Consider the following 21,895-nt stretch of genomic DNA (forward strand, 5'->3'; position numbering starts at 1 on the left):
TGCATATCTCAGATCAATTTTGTAACTATTTTAAATACAGTATATCCTGTATATATGCAGCAGGGTTGAGTGAGCTATAACCCAAGCAGATGTATATGTCGAGTGCTACATGACTCAAGCTCACGAACTGAGACTGCGCCATCAGCACTGCATGCTTGATAACAGTCCAAGATTTATTGCTACTCTACCAATTTTTTCGGAAACAGCCTCGACATATTTTGTGATATCCAAAATGGGTGTTGTTTAGACACTGCTTAGATGTCTGACAGAGAGAGCGGTCTTTCATCAACCACTTATGATTGCAAAGTGATGCTTGGTTGCTGTAGCGCTGACGTCCCTGTATGCTGCCCCTCTTCCCCAGCAGGAACACCAGCTTACTCACTGCCTCGGCCCCAGACCCACACACACATATACAGTATATATACATATACTGTATAATAAAATTTTAATGACCCCCCTCTATCACCACCACTTACCTAGTTAAAAATACAGAAATGTAAAAAATACAAAAAATACTTATTTGGTATCGTCACCTCCATGGATGTCTGATCTATCAAAATGTATAATTGTTTAAGCCATACAGTAAATGTCATTAAAAAAAAAATTGAAATGCCAGAACCGCTGATCTTTTTGTTGCTAAACCTCCCACAAAATAAATGCAATAAAAAACAATCAAAGCACAGCGTCTACTCAAAAATGGCATCAATTATAACACCAGCTTACAATGCAAAAACGCAAGCCCTCACATGAAACTACTAATAGAAAAAAAGGTTATGGGTCTCAGAAAAAATATATACTGTATATATACGGTATGTTATTTATATATATTTTTTTACAAAGTTCAACTTTTTTTAAGCCACTAAAATAGTAAATACATCTTTGGAATCACTGTAATTGTACTTACGGTACTTGAAAAGTCATGTTGTTGGGTCATTTTTACTGCACAATTAATGCCATAAAAATGAAACCCTAAAAACCAGTGGCTTGCGTTTTGTGAATGAATTGCCTTTTTTTCACCGTTTCACCGCGCTTGGACTTTTTTCTCATTTTCCAGTGCGCTATTTAGCAAAATCAATGGTGTCTTTCAAAACTACAGTTTGTTCCACAAGAACAATCCCTCATACAGCTACATAGAAAGAAAAGGCGTAAAAGATGTCTGCTCAACCGGACATAGATTGACCCAGCCTGCTCCATCCACCACAATAAGGGAATGTTCACACATGGCTCGCCAAGCTCTTATTTATAGGCCTTTTTGTAAGTCTTATCTCCACCTAACTCCAATCGTGTATGGAGGTGTTTACTGATAACAGAACCTGTTGAGTCTTTTCCCTCCGTATAAGAAGACTCTCAGCAGAAGTTCAGGAGGACTCACGTAGAGGCTTTCTCCGGATCTGCTCTGAACCTTCAGATGTCACTATGAAGCAGGTACTCTTATACGTCATGTCACATTTTATAATATAGGGTTATACTTGGTGTGAAGTTTCAGAAATGGCTCACACAGATGTCTTCTACTAATTGGCCAATTTCTTAGTAGTAAGAGTTAATGTGACAGGTTGATGTAACAGGATCTTCCAGTAGCCCTGATACATTTTTGGCACAGGAATGGGTGGATGGGGCCGACTGCCTTTAATATACTGAGACACCTGAGCCGTCCACTTCCCTCTTACTTTACACCGTGAAGGGAACTAGGAAACACATGTCGCATTGATGCCCATCTGCTGCAGGCACAATAATGCAAGCGGGAGCCCAGGAACACAGTGATATTATTCACTCATTGCTTCCCGTAGACATTTCCTACATTTCCGGCTACCGTGAAGATATCTCAGATCTGTAAGTCAGAACCATATTTTCTCATGCTAGCTGGTAACCGGTGGGGTGGCATTATAGGACTGGCCATACCGGCTCTTACAGAGTAGATCTGTTATGCTGAGACCTTTGATCTACAACCACAGGTTACTTGTCTTTGTTTTACACAACTGGCCAGTTACTAAATATCTTCATTATATCTGCTAAGCTGAAAGTGGATGTTGTATATTTGCTCTTTTCTATCAGGGACAATATAGCTTCACATGGTGAATTTCCCAGAGCGTTCCACGTAAAACGACGGTGTCACTGTATACAATATGATGCAATGTTAGAAGCCAACAGCATCATATCCTAAAGTCGTACAGTGTCCCGGATTATATATAATGGGACGCAAAATGTGCAAAAATAGACAATCACTGTATTTTTTCCATAAACATTGTGCAAAAAGTGAATGATTGAGAATGTCATCTGTCATAGTTATCTAGGACGGAGTTAAGTAGGACTGAAAAACAAAAACAAAACCGCGACAGAACATTTCCACACAAGATGCTGTACATGTTTACTAGATTCAATACCAATTTACATAATGGATAGTTTACTGAACTAATTACGGTAAATGGTTATTGCAATCTCAACGATGGGTATAATTGGAAAGTGTTTTGTAAAAACAAGCAATTTTCCAATTTGCTCCTTATTAAAATTCTGTACCTATACCCTGCTATGTGAATGTTACTATTTTGATTGTTAACGGCATGTTGTCTAGGTTACCGACCACCATTGCAGTCCACCAGTGCAGTGGTGGATAAACATGCGCAGTGTTTATAAACACTCTGATTATGGAGCTTTTAAAGGGAACCTATCATGTAAAATAACACTATTAACACGCAGATATGGGGTTAATCTGCAGATTAATAGCGTTCTGACACCACACAGCGCTGGCACTGAGAGGGAATGAACTTTATTCCCTTCCAGAGCATTTGGCTTCCAGTTATAGGGGCAGCATCGGAATGGTTCAGTCACCGTTGAGTGTATAGAGAGCAGCGGCTGTAACTGCACTCCCGAAACTGACTGACAGCCGGCCCTAAAGCTGAGCAGCTGTCAGTCAGTGCCTGGGGCACAGAAACAGCCGCTGCTCTCTATACACTCAACGGTGACTGAAACTGTGCCAGTGCCACCCCTATGAGTGGAATCCAAAAACTGCTGGGGAGTAAAGTTTATTTCCTCCCAGCAGAGGGGCTCTCAGTGCCAGCATCGGACGGTGTCAGAACACTATCAAACTACAGATTAACCCCATATCTACAGGTTATTAGTGTTATTTTACATGACAGGTTCCCCTTAAAGTTTATAAACACTGCCCTCGAATGCTACTGTAATTTGTTTCCGGGGCTGTGGAACAGAGAGGTAGTCCAGAATTTTGGTGACATTGGTGCCGTGATCTCAAGGACTCGATATATTGACAACATATTGTTTTTTTTGTCAGGTTCGGAGGTGTCATTAAACTCTTTTCAATGATGCCACCGAACCGTGCCAGATTTTGACTAGAACAGCTGGTGCAGCAACAGCCACCCAGCACGCCTCTGTCGGCAACAATAAGCTATGACATACGTGAGGACACGGTTCCTAAATGGTTCCTAAAGTCTTTTCTTTGCGAGATCACCCCTTTACTCAGTTCTATGGTAGTTTTATCAGTCTCATTAGGGCAAAGGAGAGAAAGGAACAGTGGTCCTGCATGGGCGGGCATTCACGTCGGGAGCTTTGGTACCCCCATCCTCAGTATCCATGAGTATCCGAGAGGTCACATATCATACTAGTCTAGGAATACATTATAACTATATTTAGGAAACTTTTCAATAAAGTCCATGATTGCTGTGTGGCAGTAAGCTGTTGTGGAGTGGTAACGCTGCTGTTGTCCTTTTATTTGGTGTGTGAGCCGCCCCTCAATGTTCTCCATCTGACCCTCAATTGATCACTGCAGGTTATTTAGCCCACACATGCAGCAGCATGATGCAAACCTTTTCGAGTGAATTGCCAACATTGTAATACATGGGCAAAGTGGAGTGATAGACACCCTTAGTTGGCTTTTCTCTGCACTTGTCTATAGTGGAGGTGCCGTAATAATCCGCTCATGTAATTGAAAGTCTTCTCGGATACATGATTGTCAGGAGTTTCTCTCTGATGTTCTAACGCCGCAGTGATGAATCACGGTCCGTGTTTGTGTGCTTGGAATGATCAAGTATAATTTCTGCGCTTGCGATGAATAATCTGTTATTATGACGCCTACAGAGATGAGAACCTTTTATTTTCTTTCAACTTATCATATGATTCATAGGAGAGAAATAATGCAAAATAACTTTGGAGGCTCACGAAGGTCACACTCTCCTGCTGCAGCTTAAAGAACATTATCAGCTCTATTCCTGAGGACAGCGTCCTCTTCGCTGGCCCTGACGTGCGGTCTCCTACAGATCATGAAGATCAGGTTCTTTGGGACATTCAGTACACTTATAAATGCTTGTTTTTCAATGGTGCTTTGGTTTTGTTTTGACAATTGTAAGGTCTGAGGTTTCTGAACTCAATGAACCAAAACAGATGAGACATCCACTGACTTGATGACCTGCGTTAAACTTTTGCCTTTCCGCTATTACTGTGTGCCGACATGACTGGTTATGTGTAATAATGAAATGTTGATAATCATAATACACAATAATTGATGTGTTTTCTAGTAGAGTTTTGCCTTTTTTTTTTTAGCCTGCGTTACTTCTCTACTCTAACATGTTGACATTACATTGTCGTCAGCAGATTCTGATGTTTTCGGTGGGATCTGCTGACAATTCAGCTGCCGGGCAGACACCACATTCAGTCTTGAAAATAAAGAAATTAAAAATGGTCTATCAGTTAACAATAAAAACATAAAAAACATAAAAAAAAGACTTTTCTCAAATATATGTCATTACCAGATGCTTCACGGCAGAAAAAAAGTGAATAGGAAAATCAGGGGAGATTCTATCTGTAAGTTGGAGCGAAATCTACACACCATCCAAAAAGCAATGTGGGGCCTTCTGCCAAGATCTATCAGGGCGTTGTTTCATCTGCCTGTTTTTCTTAACTCCCTGGTCCTTGGAATTTAATGGGAGAATCATTTCACCTAAATTCACCAAAATGGAGTAAGAAACATAGTAAATTAATTTAGTGATGCATTCCAATCAGCAACTTCCAAATCAAGTCAAAATGTACCCAGGATCGATTTTAGACAAAGTGGGGCCCTAAATACTCACATAATACACCATCACACTCAAACATTCCGGCCACATCTACATGCTCTGAGTTCAGCCCATTAAATGAATATGATCGATGTTATTGAGGTCGTTCGGCGCTTGTTTACCGGCCTCTTTCCACAGGCTGATGAAGAATGACGGGGACAGAACAATCACTAATAGATCAATCTGTGGCACCCCAGTACCCAGTCTAACGCTGCTGACTGAAACATTTGTCATGTTGCAGTAGATTTGTTCCAGATCTCACACTTTGCACTGATGAGGGGCAGCACCCTGAAACACCATGTCTGCAAATTGAGATTCTGGATTCTGGTTTGGCTTTTATCCTAAGTAGTCAGGCTCATTAAAGGGTCAATATTGACTTTTCGGGCTCATACTCACTTGTGCTGCCGGCACTCAGATCGGATCATGCGGCCGCATAGGAATACATGCAGCCGCACGCTCCGCTCCTCTGTGCCAGGTGCAGTGCCAGGTATTGCCGTGCGAGACTAATCCGAGTTTCGCACAAGTGAGTATGAGCCCTTAGGATTACTATTTTCAATAGGTGGCACTAGAGTTCTAGTCCTCTTCCTCTCTAAAGAGGCATATTTGCATAGAGAACTACTTTGGGTGCTGTGAGTTAGAAGGTGTAATACATTGCATGTGCATACACTAAGGATTCATAAATGTGCATTCTCCGTAAGGAGAAACGATACTTCTTGGATCCCGGTCAGACGCCTCTCAATCAGCGAAACCAGATCTCCACTTTGCACTGACGAGGGGCATCACCACGAAACACAGTGTCTGCAAATTGAGATTCTGGTTTGGCTGTTACCCTAAGTCATGTGACAAGGCTCGTTAAAAGGTCGACATTGACTGTTTGGATTGCTACTTCCAATAGGTGGCACTAGAGTTCTAGTCCTCTTCCTCTCTGAAGAGACAATTTGCATATTACCCAGAGGAGCATTGCGGCTTTAAGTCTCCTCACCTCGACATGCTTATCATGTTACTCTCCGCAAGGAGAAACGATACTTCTTGGATCCCGGTCAGACGCCTCTCAATCAGCCAAACCAGATCTCCACTTTGCACTGACAAGGGGCAGTACCCCGAAACACAGTGTCTGCAAATTGAGATTCTGGTTTGGCTATTATCCTAAGTCATGTGACAAGGCTCGTTAAAAGGTCAACATTGACTGTTAAGATTGCTACTTCCAATAGGTGGCACTAGAGTTCTAGTCCTCTTCTTCTCTGAAGAGACAATTTAAATGTGCATTGCAATTTGTACTTTGCTGCCATCTACTGGTCAATGTATGCGTATGAATGTTAGGTGATTAATCTCCTCACAACAAGCTGCCATAGAAACAGCTCATAACTCAGTTCGCACACATCCTGGTTTAAAGGAGCACTCCCATGAACATTTGTATCCTCTTAAAGGGAACCCATCACCAGTTTTTCGCTTATAAACTATGCCCACCACCTTTAAGATAATAAGAATGAGGATTCTGCAACCACAACCTCTTTATATCCTCAGACTTGCCCCTGCATATCTCAGGAAAAGTGTTTTACGGGCCTCTCCATCACTCGCTCGGCTGCTGCTTGCTATCCTCCTTATTTAACTGATGTGGATGACACCTCGCGTCATCCATATTTCCTGGTAAATCTCTCTCCTGCGCGCAGAAAAGGGGGCTCGCGCATGCATACTATGCTTTGCCCTACTATGAGCCTATGCGCACTTATGTTTTTGGCTCTGCTGATAGTTATATATATATATACATACACACACATTTCTCCACCAGTTATACATTCTAATAGCAATTGCAATAGATTATTTATAACCCACAATCACATTTATTGTGAGAAAATATAGCCATTACTACCTTTCGTGGTAAGGCATTCCATAGTCTGACTGCTCTTACTCTAAGGCTATGTGCCCATTTCTGCAACTCCCTGCTGTGGGTAAAACGCATGCGGAATTTGCATGCGTTTTCCGGCAAAACACTAGCGTTTTACAACCATTTTTAGCTTGCAGAATGCTTGCATTTTACAAGCGATTTGAAGCTTCACTTGGAAAAGTGATTGACAGGTTGGTCACACAAGCATTGCGCTTGACAAGTGTGACCAACTTTTTACTATTGAAGCTGCCTATGCAGCATCAATAGTAAAAGATATAATGTTAAAAATAATAAAAAAAATAAAAAAATATAGTTATTCTCACCTTCCGACGTCCCCGATCTCCTCAGCGACGCTCCCGGTATGCTCTGTTCCCAGGGATGTTTTGTGCGAAGGACCTTTCAATGCAATCCTATGGCGGCGGAATCACCGCGATTCCACAGAAATAATGAACATGCTGCGGATTTTACTGCTATGCAATTCTACAGCGGGAAAATCTGCAGCATGGACACAACAACTGCAGAATCCCATAGGATTGCATGGGAATGCGTTTTTAATTGTTTTTTAAGCGTTTCTGCTGCGGCAAAAAACTCGGCGGAAATGCATAAAAAAACGCAACGTGGGCACACAGCCTAAAGAATCCTTTCCTGTTTAGCTGTCAGCCCAGCCAGAGCCCATTGTAAATGTGTAGGCTGACCTGAAGAGGGCTGCACACAGGAGAGAGCCCATCGCAATCTAACAGATTTGGAACATTACTGCAAGGAAGAGTGGGCACTGGGCAAAGATTGCCAATTCTAGATGATAGGATCCTACCCAAAAAGACTGAATGCTGTCATAAATTCATAGGGTACTTCAGGGTGTGCATATTTATGCAACATCATTATTTTAGTTATTTATTTTTGCCCCAAAACAGTTTTGAGTTTGTTTTTCAATGGATTTGTACAGATTATGGGGGACAATAAAAGTGAAAAAAGGTCTGAAATGATTTTGTCATTACTCTGACAGGATGGTTCCACCTCCATCCTGGTCAGGTCAGAGTTAGTTCTAGTCCGCCTCTCTTTGGTTCTGGGGAAGCTATTTAAAGGGAATCTGTCACCCCATTTTAGGCCTATAAGCTGCGGCCACCGCTATCAGGAGCTTATCTACAACATTCTGGAATGCTGTAGATAAGCCCCCGATGAATCCTGAAAGATAAGAAAAACAAGTTAGATTATACTCACCCAGGGGTGGTCCCGGTGCGGTCCGGTCTGATGGGTTTCGCGGTCCGGTCCGGCGCCTCCTATCTTCATACTATGACATCCTCTTCTTTGCTTCCTGTCGCGGCTCCTGTGCAGGCGTACTTATCTGCCCTGTTGAGGGCAGAGCAAAGTACTGCAGTGCGCAGGCGCTGGGCCTCTCTGACCTTTGCCGGCGCCTGCGCACTGCAGTACTTTGCTCTGCCCTCAATAGGGGAGATAAGTATGCCTGCACAGGAGCCGCGACAGGAAGCAAAGAAGAGGATGTCATCGTATTTGAAGATAGGAGGCGCCGGACCGGACGGCAACGCCCATCGGACCGGACCGCACCGGGACCGCCCCTGGGTGAGTATAATCTAAACTGTTTTTCTTCTCTTTCAGGTTACATTGGGGGCTTATCTACAGCATTCCAGAATGTTGTAGATAAGCCCCTGATGGCGGTGGCCGCAGCTTATAGGCCTAAAATGGGGTGACAGATTCCCTTTAATGTTGGTAGTTCCTGGGTTTGGTGTCGGTGGTACTTCTGTATACTCGGTTTGTGGTTGCTGACCCAAGTAAACACCTGAAATAGATCGCTCTGTAATGACTCTACACTGTATAATATATGAGTTTCACTTTTTGTATCGAAGAACTGAAATAAATTAACTTTTTGATGACATTCTAATTTTGTGAGATGCACCTGTATATTATGCATTGTATATGTGTTATTTGTGTATTATATCATGTGCGGTGAGTGTATATAATGATATTAGTATTTAGAATGAACTATGTTTCTCAACTCCAAGTTCGCATTAGAATAACAAGAGATAAAATCTCCAGTCATAACAAGCACAGGCTGTAAATCTAGAAGCGTTAATATGAATTTCTGCTTTTCCTCGTGTAGTGTTGCTGCGGGTGTTTTGCTGAAGGCCACGGACAACAAACATGTTTTATCTGAAAATTCCTGTTGTATGTTTTCATTACATTTGCCAGTGTTTGTGCGTAGAGACAAGAAACAATGTCGGCCAACAACAAACATTAGTGAGAGTTGACAGCAAATATTCTAGTGAGAGTTACTCAACATGGGTAGAGGTCGCATGGTCTCCCCACACCTGTGGCTTCTTTCTTGCTCCTTTTAAAATCAGTATTTGTTTCTCCTCTTCCAGCAAATAATGTACTTTTTTCATATCTAATATGGATCGGCCCGAGTTTTATCCAAAGTCGAAATGCTTATGGGGAGAGTGTGGTGGGGGAGGCCATGGAGGACTCTACGCACGTTGCACCATTGGACCCCGGATCGTTTTTGGTCTGATAGATCCCTAGTGGTCTGCGCTCGTTTGCACATATTAGTATTATATCTAATATGGAGCTCTGTTCTTGTTCTCTCCAATCAACTGATTATAAGGTTATTGGAAGTTTCATCCTCTCCAATCTGATATTGTTGCCCCTCTGATATTGAAGTGGATGCTGAATCCACGTAAACTGATGTCTCCCCTTCTATTGGACAGCAGCAGACCAATAGCTTGGACTGTTAGCCATGTCACGTCAGCCCGTAAGCAGTGATCGACTATGTATAGTTTGATTGGAGTGCTCGACAGCGCGAGCAGAACATGTCAATGTAATGCTGTAAGAGACAAGCCAGCACTCCATCTTTCTTGAGAAACTTCATGTTTATTGTAACTTTATTCTTTAAGAGATAAAACCATTGAACACTGATCCTCAAACACTGACGCGATTCGTCCTTATGAATGGGGAAGTTTACTTCCGAAACGCGTCAGTGTTTGAGGATCTGTATTCAGTGGTTTCGGCACGTTGAGTTTCTCAAGAAGGACGGGGTGGTGGCTTTTCTCTCAATGAAGGTCACATTGTTTTATGCAACATCAAGTTTAGAGGGATTGTCTAGGCTTAGGATATTGAATATTGATTAGGAACTGAGCTTCAGTACCCCGGAGTAGCTACTACAGTGTATGGAGATGTTTTGTTCTACCTGTGTTTACATCTGGTGATCGCCGGAACTGAAGACAACTGATCAGTGGGAATGTCAGAACCCCACCAATCTGATATTGATGACCTATCCCAAAGTCATCTTTACCGTATGGATAGGTCATAAATATCATAAGCCTCTTTAGGGGCCGCAAGGAGGGCATCAATGGTCTTAACTCACTGTGGGTAAGCAGGCTTTATTTTGATGGCAGCATACATTACCGGTGTCCAGGTTATATGCGCCATTTAATTGCAATGTCACTAGCTTGATGCTGCCTATATTCCCTCTGTAGAGATCTTTTTTGTCCTGCCCCTCAAGTCATATTCTGACTTCTATTCCCTCCTTTGCCCACCTTCATGTCTCCTCCACAGTTCTTTAATTGTACTTTCTATCTGACATGGTTTTAATATGATGTCTTAATAAAATGTACCTGATTTGTATTATCCTTTGATGGATCTCTGGTTACTCCGTTTTGCTTCTAGTTTTCTATGTTCACACACAGCATTTATACAGCTTTTTTTTTCTCCATAGCTTTTTTTATCCAAATAAGAAGCTGTGCTTTACAGTAACAGCAAAATCTATGAGATTTCAGAAATCTATTGTACAAGCTTCTTTTTCCTGACTAAATTTCACATCTGTGGCGTTTTTTAAACCTGCAGCATATCAATCCCTTTCGGCGTTTTTGCAGCATTTTTTTATCCATAGAAATCAATGGGTTAGTGCAAAAATGCTGCAAAAATTGCAGGCTACTTTCACACTAGCGTCGGAATCTCCCCGTCGCAATACGTCGGGCAGAGATTCCGACACTAGCGTCTGATGCACTGCACAACGGGTGCAGCGGATGCATTTCTCCGGCGCATCCGCTGCCCCATTGTAAGGTGCGGGGAGGTAGGGGCGGAGTTCCGGCCGCGCATGCGCGGTCGGAAAAAGCGGTCCATCAGGAGCAAAAAACGTTACATTTAACGTTTTTTGCTCCCGGTGGTCCGCCACAACACGGCGCAACCGTCGCACGTGTGGCAAAGCGTCGCAATGCGTCGCTAATGTTAATCTATGGGGCAAAAACGCATCATGCAAACAACTTTGCAGGATGCGTTTTTTGCCACAAACGACGCATTGCGACGTCTGGCAAAAAATGCCAGTGTGAAAGTAGCCTAACAGGTTTTGCGGTGGTTTTACTATATTTTTTGATGCTTATTTTTGTGAATGAAGCTAACTTTATTAACAAGTACTGAGAACAAAACATACCGTACAAATAATCGGCAGCCAAAAAGAGCTGATAAAAATATTTGAAAACCATTGTTCAAACTCTGCATTTTTACTGCCAAGAGAGCATGAAGAGACGCAGCTGCGTGTGAACATAGCCTTATGCTGTCTATACATGAAGATTTTCACCACAGACCAGGAACTCAATGATGGCAGCATATGCTATTTTTATGCAATTAACATAATTTGGACTATCCATTATACGGTGCACATAAAACATCTTCCAAGCGGATGAGGATTATTCCTTTAATGTTTTCTGTAAACTGTAAGGTGAAGCCTCCATTATGGGGAAGGATATCAATATTTGTTTGCAAAATACCCGTGTGTTTGGCAACCTCAGGCATCATTCTGGCATGAAAATATCAAAATGTCTGACTGTTTGGGGTCAGGGTATTAAAGGGTTGTATGAGATTAGGAGAACAAAGCCGCTTTCTTCAGTACACAGCGCCACTCTGTTCCGTGGGTTTTGTCTGGTATTGCAACTTAGCTCTGATCCCTTAAAGAAACACTAAGCAATATCAAGTATATGGGATGCAATACTGTACTTGTAAGTCACAACAAAGAATCAATTAACACATTAGGGACTGAGACAACAATAACGCAATAAGTCAATCAAAGCTATCAAGTCATATTTTAAATAAACATTAAGGAGATTTAACCCCTTCATGACCAGAGCTTTTTTCGGTTTTGCGTTTTCGTTTTTCTCTCCCCTTCTTTTCTATTTTTCTGTCAATATGGTCATGTGAGGGCTTATTTTTTGCGGGACGAGTTGTAATTTTGAACAATACCATCGGCTTTAGCATGTCGTGTACTCGAAAACGGGGAAAAAGTTCCAAGTGCGGTGAAATTGCAATAAAAAGTGCAATCCCACACTTGTTTTTTGTTTAGCTTTTTTACCATGTTCGCTAAATGCTAAAACTGACCTGACATTATGATTCTCCAGGTCATTACGAGTTCATAGACACCAAACATGTCTAGGTTCTTTTTTATCTAAGTGGTGAAAGAAAATTCCAAAATTTGCTAAAAAAAAATGCGCAATTTTCCGAGACCCATAAAGTCTACATTTTTCGTGATGTGTGGTTGGTTGAGGGCTTATTTTTTGCGTGCCGAGCTGACGTTTTTAATGATACCATTTTGGTGAAGATACCTTCTTTTGATCGCCCGTTATTGCATTTTAATGCAATGTTGCGGCGACCAAAAAAAAACGTAATTCAGGCGTTTCAATTTTTTTCCTGCTACGCTGTTTAGCGATCAGATAAATCCTTTTTTTATTGATAGATTGGGCAATTCTGAACGCGGCGATACCAAATATGTGTATGTTTGATTTTATTTTTATTGTTTTATGTTGAATGGGGCGAAAGGGGGGTGATTTGAAATTTTATGTTTTTTTTCATTTTTTTCATATTTTGAAACACATTATTTTTTTTCTTTTGCCATGCTTCAATAGCCTCCTCGAAGCTGGCACAACTTGATCGCCTCTGCTACATAGAGGTGATGCTCAGATCGCCCCTATGTAGTAGAGTTACAGCATTGCTATGAGCGCTCACAGGGTGGCGCTCACAGCAATCCAGCATCAACAACCATAGAGGTCTTCAGGAGACCTCTGGTTGTCATGCCGACGCACTGCTGACCCCCGATCACGTGACAGGGGTAAGCAGTGCACGTATTTCTGGCTCAATGGCCGGAAGTGCTTGTTAAATGCCGCTGTCGGAGTTTGACAACGGCATTTAACTAGTTAACGGGCACGGGCGGATCGCGATTCCGCACGCGCCTATTGCGGGCACATGTCAGCTGTTCAAAACAGCTGATATGTTGCAGCTTTGAGGTGGGCTCACCGCCAGAGCCCACCTTAAAGCGGGCTTCTGATGTTGGACGAACTATACTGTCTAACGTCAGAAAGGGGTTAAAGGGAATCTGTCACTAGGTTTTTGCTACCTCATCTTAGAGCAGCATGATGTATGAAAAGAGACCCTGATTCCAGCTATGTATCACTTAGTGTACTGGGGGCGGCAGTTGTGATGCAATCGGAGCTTTTTGATGTAGCACGTAGCAGAGCTCAGAAAGCTAGCCCCGCCCACACCACAGCTTTCTGTGTACATTGTGTATTGACAGTAAGTTGCTTATCAGTGCTGGGGACGAAGTTGGACCAGGATGCACGTGAGCTGTAATCTTATAGTGGTAATCTCCTGCTGATAAAACACTCATTGTATTGAGACAGCAGCACACAGCCTAGTAAGTGACACATCGCTGAAATCTGTGTCTCAGCCACAACCTCATGCTGTCCTTGAATTACATAGCAAAAGCCTGCTGACAGATTCCTTTTACTTGGTTTTGAGTTCTATGGATTGGAAAGGGTTATTCGCTTGCCAAAAGTTGGAAACAGAAAACGGGGTATTCTTAAAAGGAAGGCGTACTGGATATTAATGCTTGACTCCTCCTGCCAACAAGGTTTAAAGAAATGATTTGATCTTACAGGATTGATATGATATGTGACATTTGCCATCTTTGGAAGTAATTGCAAAGTGATGTCATTGTCCACGTCGTGGGGGTTTGTACCTCCGGCGCATTTACCGTAAGTCTCCTATTAGATGTGTTACACTAGGTTATGAGTAAGAAGCATCACGCTTCGAAATGCGACAACCAATAACATCCCTTATGGGACTTGTGGTTCTCCTTTTTGGACACTTTCAATATCTTAGTGTGGATTTTATGGCAGAGTAATAGTAATAGAGTCTGGACATTCTACGTGCCGGCTACAATGATTTTTGGATTCTGCCCCATGGTGTGTGTTTTGTTTGAAAGAATGAACAAGGGAGACGAAAATGAATGTAAAAACTTTTCTTCTTTACCAGATTAGCTATACTAAGGGGATTGAGTGGTAATAATGGATTTACTATTTGAGACCTGACTCAAGGTTACTCAGCACGGTCATAATTATGAACCACTCATTCTCTCTTTTCCCTCCATATAATGGATGATGGTTGGGATTTAGGGATTGGTATGTAAAAATTTGTAATTCTGTGTCCTATTGAATATTATTTATACGTGGGTGTAATACGGTTTAATTAAAAAATGAAATAATATATAAAGGGCTAACAAATAAAGTAGCACTCTGTTATGCTATAGCATGCAAACGTGAAATATATGAAATTGCATTACTGCTCTTAAAAATAGGAAAAAAGAAGATACGTAGCTCATAAATTGAACCAATTCATGTATGCCCAGCAGCCATGGTAAGGCGATCTTTTTTGCAGGGAACCTGCCTAACATGATTCCTCTCTTGGGACTACATTTATATGGGTTTGTAGGATGGGGTGCTCCTTCAGAGAGCCTGTGTGTACAAATATCAAAGACTGAACGTCGTTTGATATTAATACTTAAAGGGAACCTGTCACCTGATTCATGCTGCCCAAATCACAGGCAGCATGAATCCGAGCATTTCTGCATCATTACAGTTAGTTATACGTCTCTCTGAAATCCTCCAGCGTTTAAGAGACTGTATACTTTGAAGATCTGGCCTGGGACCATAGATACTAGACTAGTCCAGCGCTGCCTCCAGCCGGCTTCTACAGCACCACTGTGGGTTATTCATACGTCTCTCCATTAACAAGAGACCTGTCAATCATCTGGACCAGTGAGGGGAGAGGACAGATGGAGAGCGGCAGTGGACCAGTCTGATCTCTCCCTCCTTATGATCGCTGGTCAGATCTTTAAGGTACATTTTCTCTGAAACATCAGAGCGTGCCGGAGTAAAATGTACCTGGCTACAGTCGTGCAGCCAGACTCTGATTAATGGTGCCGGGGATTTGGGCAGCATGAATTAGGTGTGAGTTTCCCTTTAATGATACCATCATATAAATAGTAATATAGCAATAAATATATGTAAAGAGTTAATAGTTTGACTAAGTTTGCCCTTCAAATACACAAAAACACCTTACTTGTGCCAGGTGACAGTATGGCTGGATTCCAGGACATTAAGGTCGGTGTTTGCTACTAACAGACCAAAGTTCAGGAATTTCATGAAAGCTGCCCTGAATCCTAATAGCACCGTTACTATAACAAACCCCGGCCTGTAAGCGACACAGGTTTCCTACTTGTCATAGACACTTTCCGAGTCATCACAATACATCACTGCAGGCGTCACTGGTTGGCGCTTCCTAAAATCTATGGAAACATATTGGGTCCATCGAGCTGTTAGACAGTGCAAAATTAGATTGGATCATTTTCATTTGCAGCCAATTTATCAAAATAGTTTTGTTGTTTAATAAATGTCTCTACCCTGTCACGTGTAAAGTTACCTTATCAGATTCCTTTCTTTGGTCCACTAGGTTATGCCAAGTTCTGATGCAATTTAGCACCCTACCTGCCTGAATCAACAGTGGCTTTCCTTATTGTTAAGCCTAATGCAACATCATTGTCGTGGCACTTGATCATTGATGATGTCGCACCAGGCCCACTAATCACAAGAGACTCCGAGGCTTCGCCCAGTAGGTAGGAAGCGGCTCGCAGGGCTACCGTCCAGATGTGCCTGTTACACCAGGATCCTGCAAATCAATTTTCTCTTTCCTACAATTTAAGCCACGTCCCCTTCCCCCCCGTAGTTTATGTTCCATTGTTGATCATATAAAAAAAAGGAGTCTAAAACCCAATAAATGTGGTACAATGTATGTAACATGTTTGTTGCTAAAATTGGCCCAGAAAGCTGTTCATTTACGTGTACCAATGGTCAGCAGAGGCAGTGTGTATGACTGTTCAATCGGGCAATCATTGAGGTATAAAAGACCTTTAAACCAGGCCTTGTCACCAGCTCAATGGCAGCTAGGTTTTCCTCTTATTATATTCCACTGTCCTCCTAAATATCCTATTTTTATTTATTTTTTAAATCCCCCATGTGGGTCTGGAGATAGAGGCCTTGGCATTTGGCTAATTTTTATGGTCTTCACTAAGAGGGTGTGGCTTGCAGAGTAAATATGCCAAATAAGTCTGTAAGCCACGCCTCCTTAGAAAGACTATAAAAAATTAGGACGAAATGAAAATTCCCTTTTCTCTGGAACCGTATGGCGGAATGAAAAAAACAAACAAGCAAAAAAAACGAATAATCAGTGAAGCAGTGGAAATGACGTAAGAGCAATATCTGGCCACTTTTAATATCATCTTTAAGATGGATATCTTCTGAGGAAAGGATTAAAATCCACTGCGCCATTTATAAGATATTCTACCTTATGCACAGTGCCATGCTACACCCTGTAGCTCTGCACAGAGCGAATCTTCTGCGGTTTAGCAAATCCCTGTCCTAGTCTGGTACATAAACCATAAGCTCGTTACCGCCATGAAATCTATCATGTACCAGTCTTACTCCACACATTGCATACTTTGTTTTCTACTTATATTTATTTCTTCCTTCCCAACTTAGCTGCCAGTCCTTGGATATCTTCCATAACACTCTGTTACATGGGTGGCCTGTCCATGTTCTGCTCTATAGGCCTCATTCAGACATTTGTGCGTCACATACGTGTTCTATCCTTGATTTTCACTGATAGAACACATAACCATTATACTCTATTGCTCTGTTAACATGTCCATATTTTTTAGCAAACAAAATGGCTGGCAAAAAAATAACAGACATGTCTGCTTTTGATCATCAGAGATAAAAATGATCCATATCAGTCTATGGGTCTGAGAAAACTCGAACGCAACAAGGATGTCATCAGCGTGCTGCCCGTGTACTATCTGTGATTAACATTTTAACAATTAGGAGAAGCTTCTTAATTAACATATTTATTTTTTCCATACATCACTGATGAAAATTATGGAAAAAGTGACACTGACACACGGACCATACACTGATGACACACTGACGGTAAAACACTGACACACGGACCAAACACTGATGACACACTGATGGTAAAACACTGACACACGGACCAAACACTGATGACACACTGACGGTAAAACACTGACACACGGACCAAACACTGATGACACACTGACGGTAAAACACTGACACACGGACCAAACACTGATGACACACTGATGGTAAAACACTGACACACGGACCAAACACTGTTGAAACTAGGATCAGAAACACTGACGATAAAACAACTGACACAAGGACCAAACACTGATGAAAGTAGGATCCGAAACACTGATGAAACACCGATGGTAAAAACTGACACACGGACCAAACACTGAGGAAACGAAGATCAGAAACACTGATGATAAAAAAAACTGACACACGAAGCAAACACTGATGACACGCTGATGGTAAAAAACTGACACACGGACCAAACACTGATGAAACTCAGACCTTTTTATGTGCATAATAAAAATCATCGCTATCTAAATGAGGCCTCTTATGAATCATTCTCTGTGACTATCAGTATAAGGGCTCATACTCACTTGCTAGAAAAAAAACGGTCCGTAATCTGGACCGAAAAAATTGGATGCAAACTATGCAATTGTCATGCGAGTTCAATGCGATTTTTAATCGCACCATCCGTTTTACATCCGTATGCAATCCATTTTTTTTCTCGCAACTATTTTTTTACAGTCATTTACAGGACCATTTACAGTGTTCTATGCCACAGAATGGTAAGGTATCTGTAAAAAACGGATGGAAAACGGATGGTCCATATGCCGTGGGTTTTTTGTCTCGCACCTATTGATTTGCATTGGCGAGACTCGCAGCAAATCGCAGCATGCTGCGATTTTTTTTGTCAGTCCGATTTCGGCTGAGAAAAAAATCGTAAATGAGATGTCACCTATTGAGTCACATTGGTCTGAGTGCAATCCGATTTTTTATCGGTTTGCACTCGTCCGTTTTGCTCGCAAGTAAGTATGAGCCCTGAGACTTGACATTCTGATTAAGGAGGCAAAAAATGACATGACGGAAGAAGATGCTGGCGACCCGGGGGACATCACAGGGGATGCAGGGACTCCGGAGATACCCGGGGGGATCGGGGATCCTATTTATCTCTCCTCTAATGTGCGATCCCATCAGAGATGAGAGAAATTAAATGAGAAATCAGATGATTTGGACCCATAGAAGTGCTTAGATAGCGTGAAGCGGCCATCATTTGTATCGCTAATTGATTAAAGAAACATATTTTTGCAAAGATTTGGTGAGTGCCATTTTTCTACTTGAATGACACTGAAATATTCTGAAAAGGCCCAGGGCCAGTTATTAAAAAAAACTAAAATAAACTATACTCAACTTCTGGATGAGCGCCACTCCTCTGCAATTGCTTCTGTGTCTTATGCCGGTTTTGGGATATCACCAAGCAGAGGGGGCTGAAACCTTCACATTCCATCAGTGCTGGCTTTTGCTACTAGGACAGAATTAGAAGACTCCAGCCAATCAGTGGCCTCCAATTGTCCACAGCTGGAGTGTGTCACCTGCTGTGGATGTTGATGTCCTGAGATCGGTGGTAGATCAGTGCCAGACCAGGAGAACGAGTATAACCTTTTTTTATTTTATAAAGTTAAAATAGCCAGCTCAGCATAGTTTTGGTGGATAATCAGGGCTCAGAACCTCGCCACTGTCCTGGCATAGCATGTAAATCCAAAGGAAAAAACATCCACACCACCAACGCATTTTGGCCGTTAACTAACGGCAGAAACGCGTTGGTAGTATGGATGTTTTTGTGGATTTTCTATATCTATTTTAAATATTTTGGGATAAAGAATTGAAAAAATTTGATTCCAAATTTTTGAGCCAGTTCATTTTTTTTCTGGGGAAAACTCCTTAAACGTTGAATAAGGAATAAGGAGTAATATCACCTGACAGCTCTCACCTGACGTTCTCAGTTTATGCTAACGTGTTGCCAATCCACGATATTGGAATGAGAATAAAATGTGCAATCAAGGACAAACATATGATTTTATCATTCACCGTTCAATCACTGCACGTATTTATATCGGACAATGTTTGTGTTGTGTATCAGCCCCCAAGGGACAAATCATGGTGCTAAACTGTAGAATCAGGGACCAAACTACTTGTATAAGGCCAGGTACACATGAGCATATTTCATGGTCTACATATGGACCACAATACCTGGTCTGGTGGCAGGTTTCCCAACCCTACAGCCTTATATGTGTCTATGAGACATCAAGCTCGGGTTGGGAGACCAGTGGTCCATGTATGGACCGTAAAATACACTTGTAAACACAAACACAATTTTCTAGTAGTTTTACACTGCCAAAAGAAAAAGCATAGGTAAAAAATGACAGCATCAGGTATCTGTTATTGTTTTTCTTACAAGTCAATACTTGTAGTAAATAAGAGGCATCCTAGAGGCCACATTCTTCAAATTATAGTTCAGAAGAATGCAGGGAAGTAGAACAAAAATGTCATCGTTACCGCACACGTCATATTCCCGCATGATGCAAAACTATGAAAGAAGCTATGACAGAGGATTATGTGATACTATAAACAAATGAATGAAAATCTCGCAACACAAGTCCATCCAGGATTATGGATCTTACGTACTTCGGCTGTGTCTTCTGACCAAAATATGTTTATGGAACAATATATTAAATCAGTTGATGGAATAGTACTCAGCGAGCCTTCATAGTACACATCGTTTTCTGGCACAGTGACTCAAATATATTAGGAGATAAATACAGGACACTCTTCTATAATCAGGATTTGTAATGGTAGAAATAGTAAAAGTTAGTACTATACACATAATAGAATAATTCTCTTTTATAAGGATATTCTTAACAGATGGCAGCTTAAAGCTAGAATATTTTCCTACTTGCTGATCAATGAGGTCATAGTGGTTAGTCCAGTAGACTGCTAGAAGGAAGTAGAGTTCCTTATGAATATTTTCCTGTCCTTCAGGTGCTATTTAAGTATAGGTCATAATGTCTGATCGGTTGAGGTCCAACACCCGGCACCCCCGCCAATCAGCTGTTCTCAGTGTCGATGGTGGCTGGAACTGCTCGATTATGGAGCTGCTCCGTCTTTAGGCAATGGTTGTGGCAGGGTACTACACGTCCGCCTCCTATTCAAATCAGTAGGAGGTGGATGTTCAGTACCCAGTTGCGGCCGCTACCAGTAGACTGAGAAGCTCCACAATTGAGTAGTTCCGGCCAGTGGCTGCCGCTGACATCGAGAACAGCTGATTGGTGGGGGTACCAGGTATTGGACCCCAACCGATCAGACATGAATGACCAATCCTAAGGATAGCTCATCAATAAAAAGTAGTGGACAACCTCTTTAACATTACATCAATTGCAACTAACATTATGCAGTTTACATTAGAAATTGCTCTATATGCAACAAAATATACATGGGTGGTGCCTACAGTAAACGAAAAGTCCAAATTTCAGAACATCTCATTGATATAACTAGCACAACTAGCAATAACCACAATATATATCATGCATCCAAGTTTTTCATCACATACCACTATAGAAACACCTCTTCATTACAGGTTTTTGGCACTGAGAAACTTAATATATGCAATAGGGGAGGAGACCAGAGGAGACTGCTCCTCACTCGTCAAGCATTTTGTGTGTATTAGTATTATTTATTATTATAACGCCATTTATTCCATAATAAAAACAAGTACAGTAATCTTAAACAATAGAAGTCAGGAGAGGACTGGTACAGGAGGAGAGAGGACCCTGCCCATGAGGGCTCACAATCTACAAGTGATGGGTGAGGATACAGTAGGTGAGGGTAGGGCTGGTCGTGTAGCTGTTTGGTGGTAACTGCAGGATGTCGGCTTGTTGGAAGAGGTAGGTCTTCAGGTTCCTTTTGAAGCGATTTCCCATTATTTAAGCATGCACAGGGAAATCATGTTTCATTATTGATTTTAATTGACTTAATATGTATATTGTTTTATGCATTTTCCTTATCCGATTTATTGTTTCTTATTTTATTTTGTTGTTCTGATCCATTTCACTTATGATAGATTTGCATATCACATGACTTTCCGTCATGTGTGCGTCACATGATTTGTCTGTCACCTGTGTCTAATTGACGGGTTTTATTTCTGATCGGAGAGACCTCACTATCTCTAGCTCTGATAAAGTACGCAGGTTAGCGGATGAAACACGTAGCTGCTTTATGCACGGTTACAACTATAGAATCCATATGAAACTATTTTTTTAATTTTTTCTAAATAAAGTCTTCAATTTCAACGGGATCGGGAAAATTACTTTATACTTGGATTTTTGGCCAGAATGGATTTCCGTGCTCTTATACTACAGGATCCGATTCGGGAGCTCTTTGTGCAATTTTTTTTTTATTTGCACATAGCCTTAGGGTGCCTTTACATGTTTCTATAACATGTACAATTTTTACAACTGGTCTTGAAAAAATGAATTAAAATTTCTAAAGTGTCAATGTACAAGTATTTATACACTAAAACTATTGCCAGCAACTATCGAGATTAGTCTGATTGTACATATTATCAAAGTCTGAAAAGTTATCTTTATATATCAGCATGATTCCTAGTGACATATCTGAGATTAGGTTCC

The 21,895-nt window shown here is 41.5% G+C and overlaps 1 protein-coding gene across 3 annotated transcripts in view; it reads left to right on the forward strand.

The window, feature by feature from the left end:
- The window catches only part of PRKAG2 (protein kinase AMP-activated non-catalytic subunit gamma 2), a 348,191-nt gene that overhangs the window by 132,254 nt on the left and 194,042 nt on the right, over window positions 1–21,895 (forward strand). Inside the window, exon 1 of one of the 3 annotated variants that reach the window (XM_069729759.1) lies at window positions 1,361–1,425. The exons of 1 other annotated variant lie outside the window; for it this stretch is intronic. In XM_069729759.1, coding sequence (XP_069585860.1) covers window positions 1,417–1,425 — 9 coding nt within the window. In that variant the 5' untranslated portion in view covers window positions 1,361–1,416. Of the gene's footprint in view, window positions 1–1,360; window positions 1,426–1,698; window positions 1,831–21,895 lie in introns of those variants that run through there. One more of the 3 variants, XM_069729760.1, reaches the window with a different exon arrangement.

The sequence above is a fragment of the Ranitomeya imitator genome, chromosome 6 (genome assembly GCF_032444005.1).
Source record: "Ranitomeya imitator isolate aRanImi1 chromosome 6, aRanImi1.pri, whole genome shotgun sequence".
Taxonomy (NCBI): Eukaryota; Metazoa; Chordata; class Amphibia; order Anura; family Dendrobatidae; genus Ranitomeya; species Ranitomeya imitator.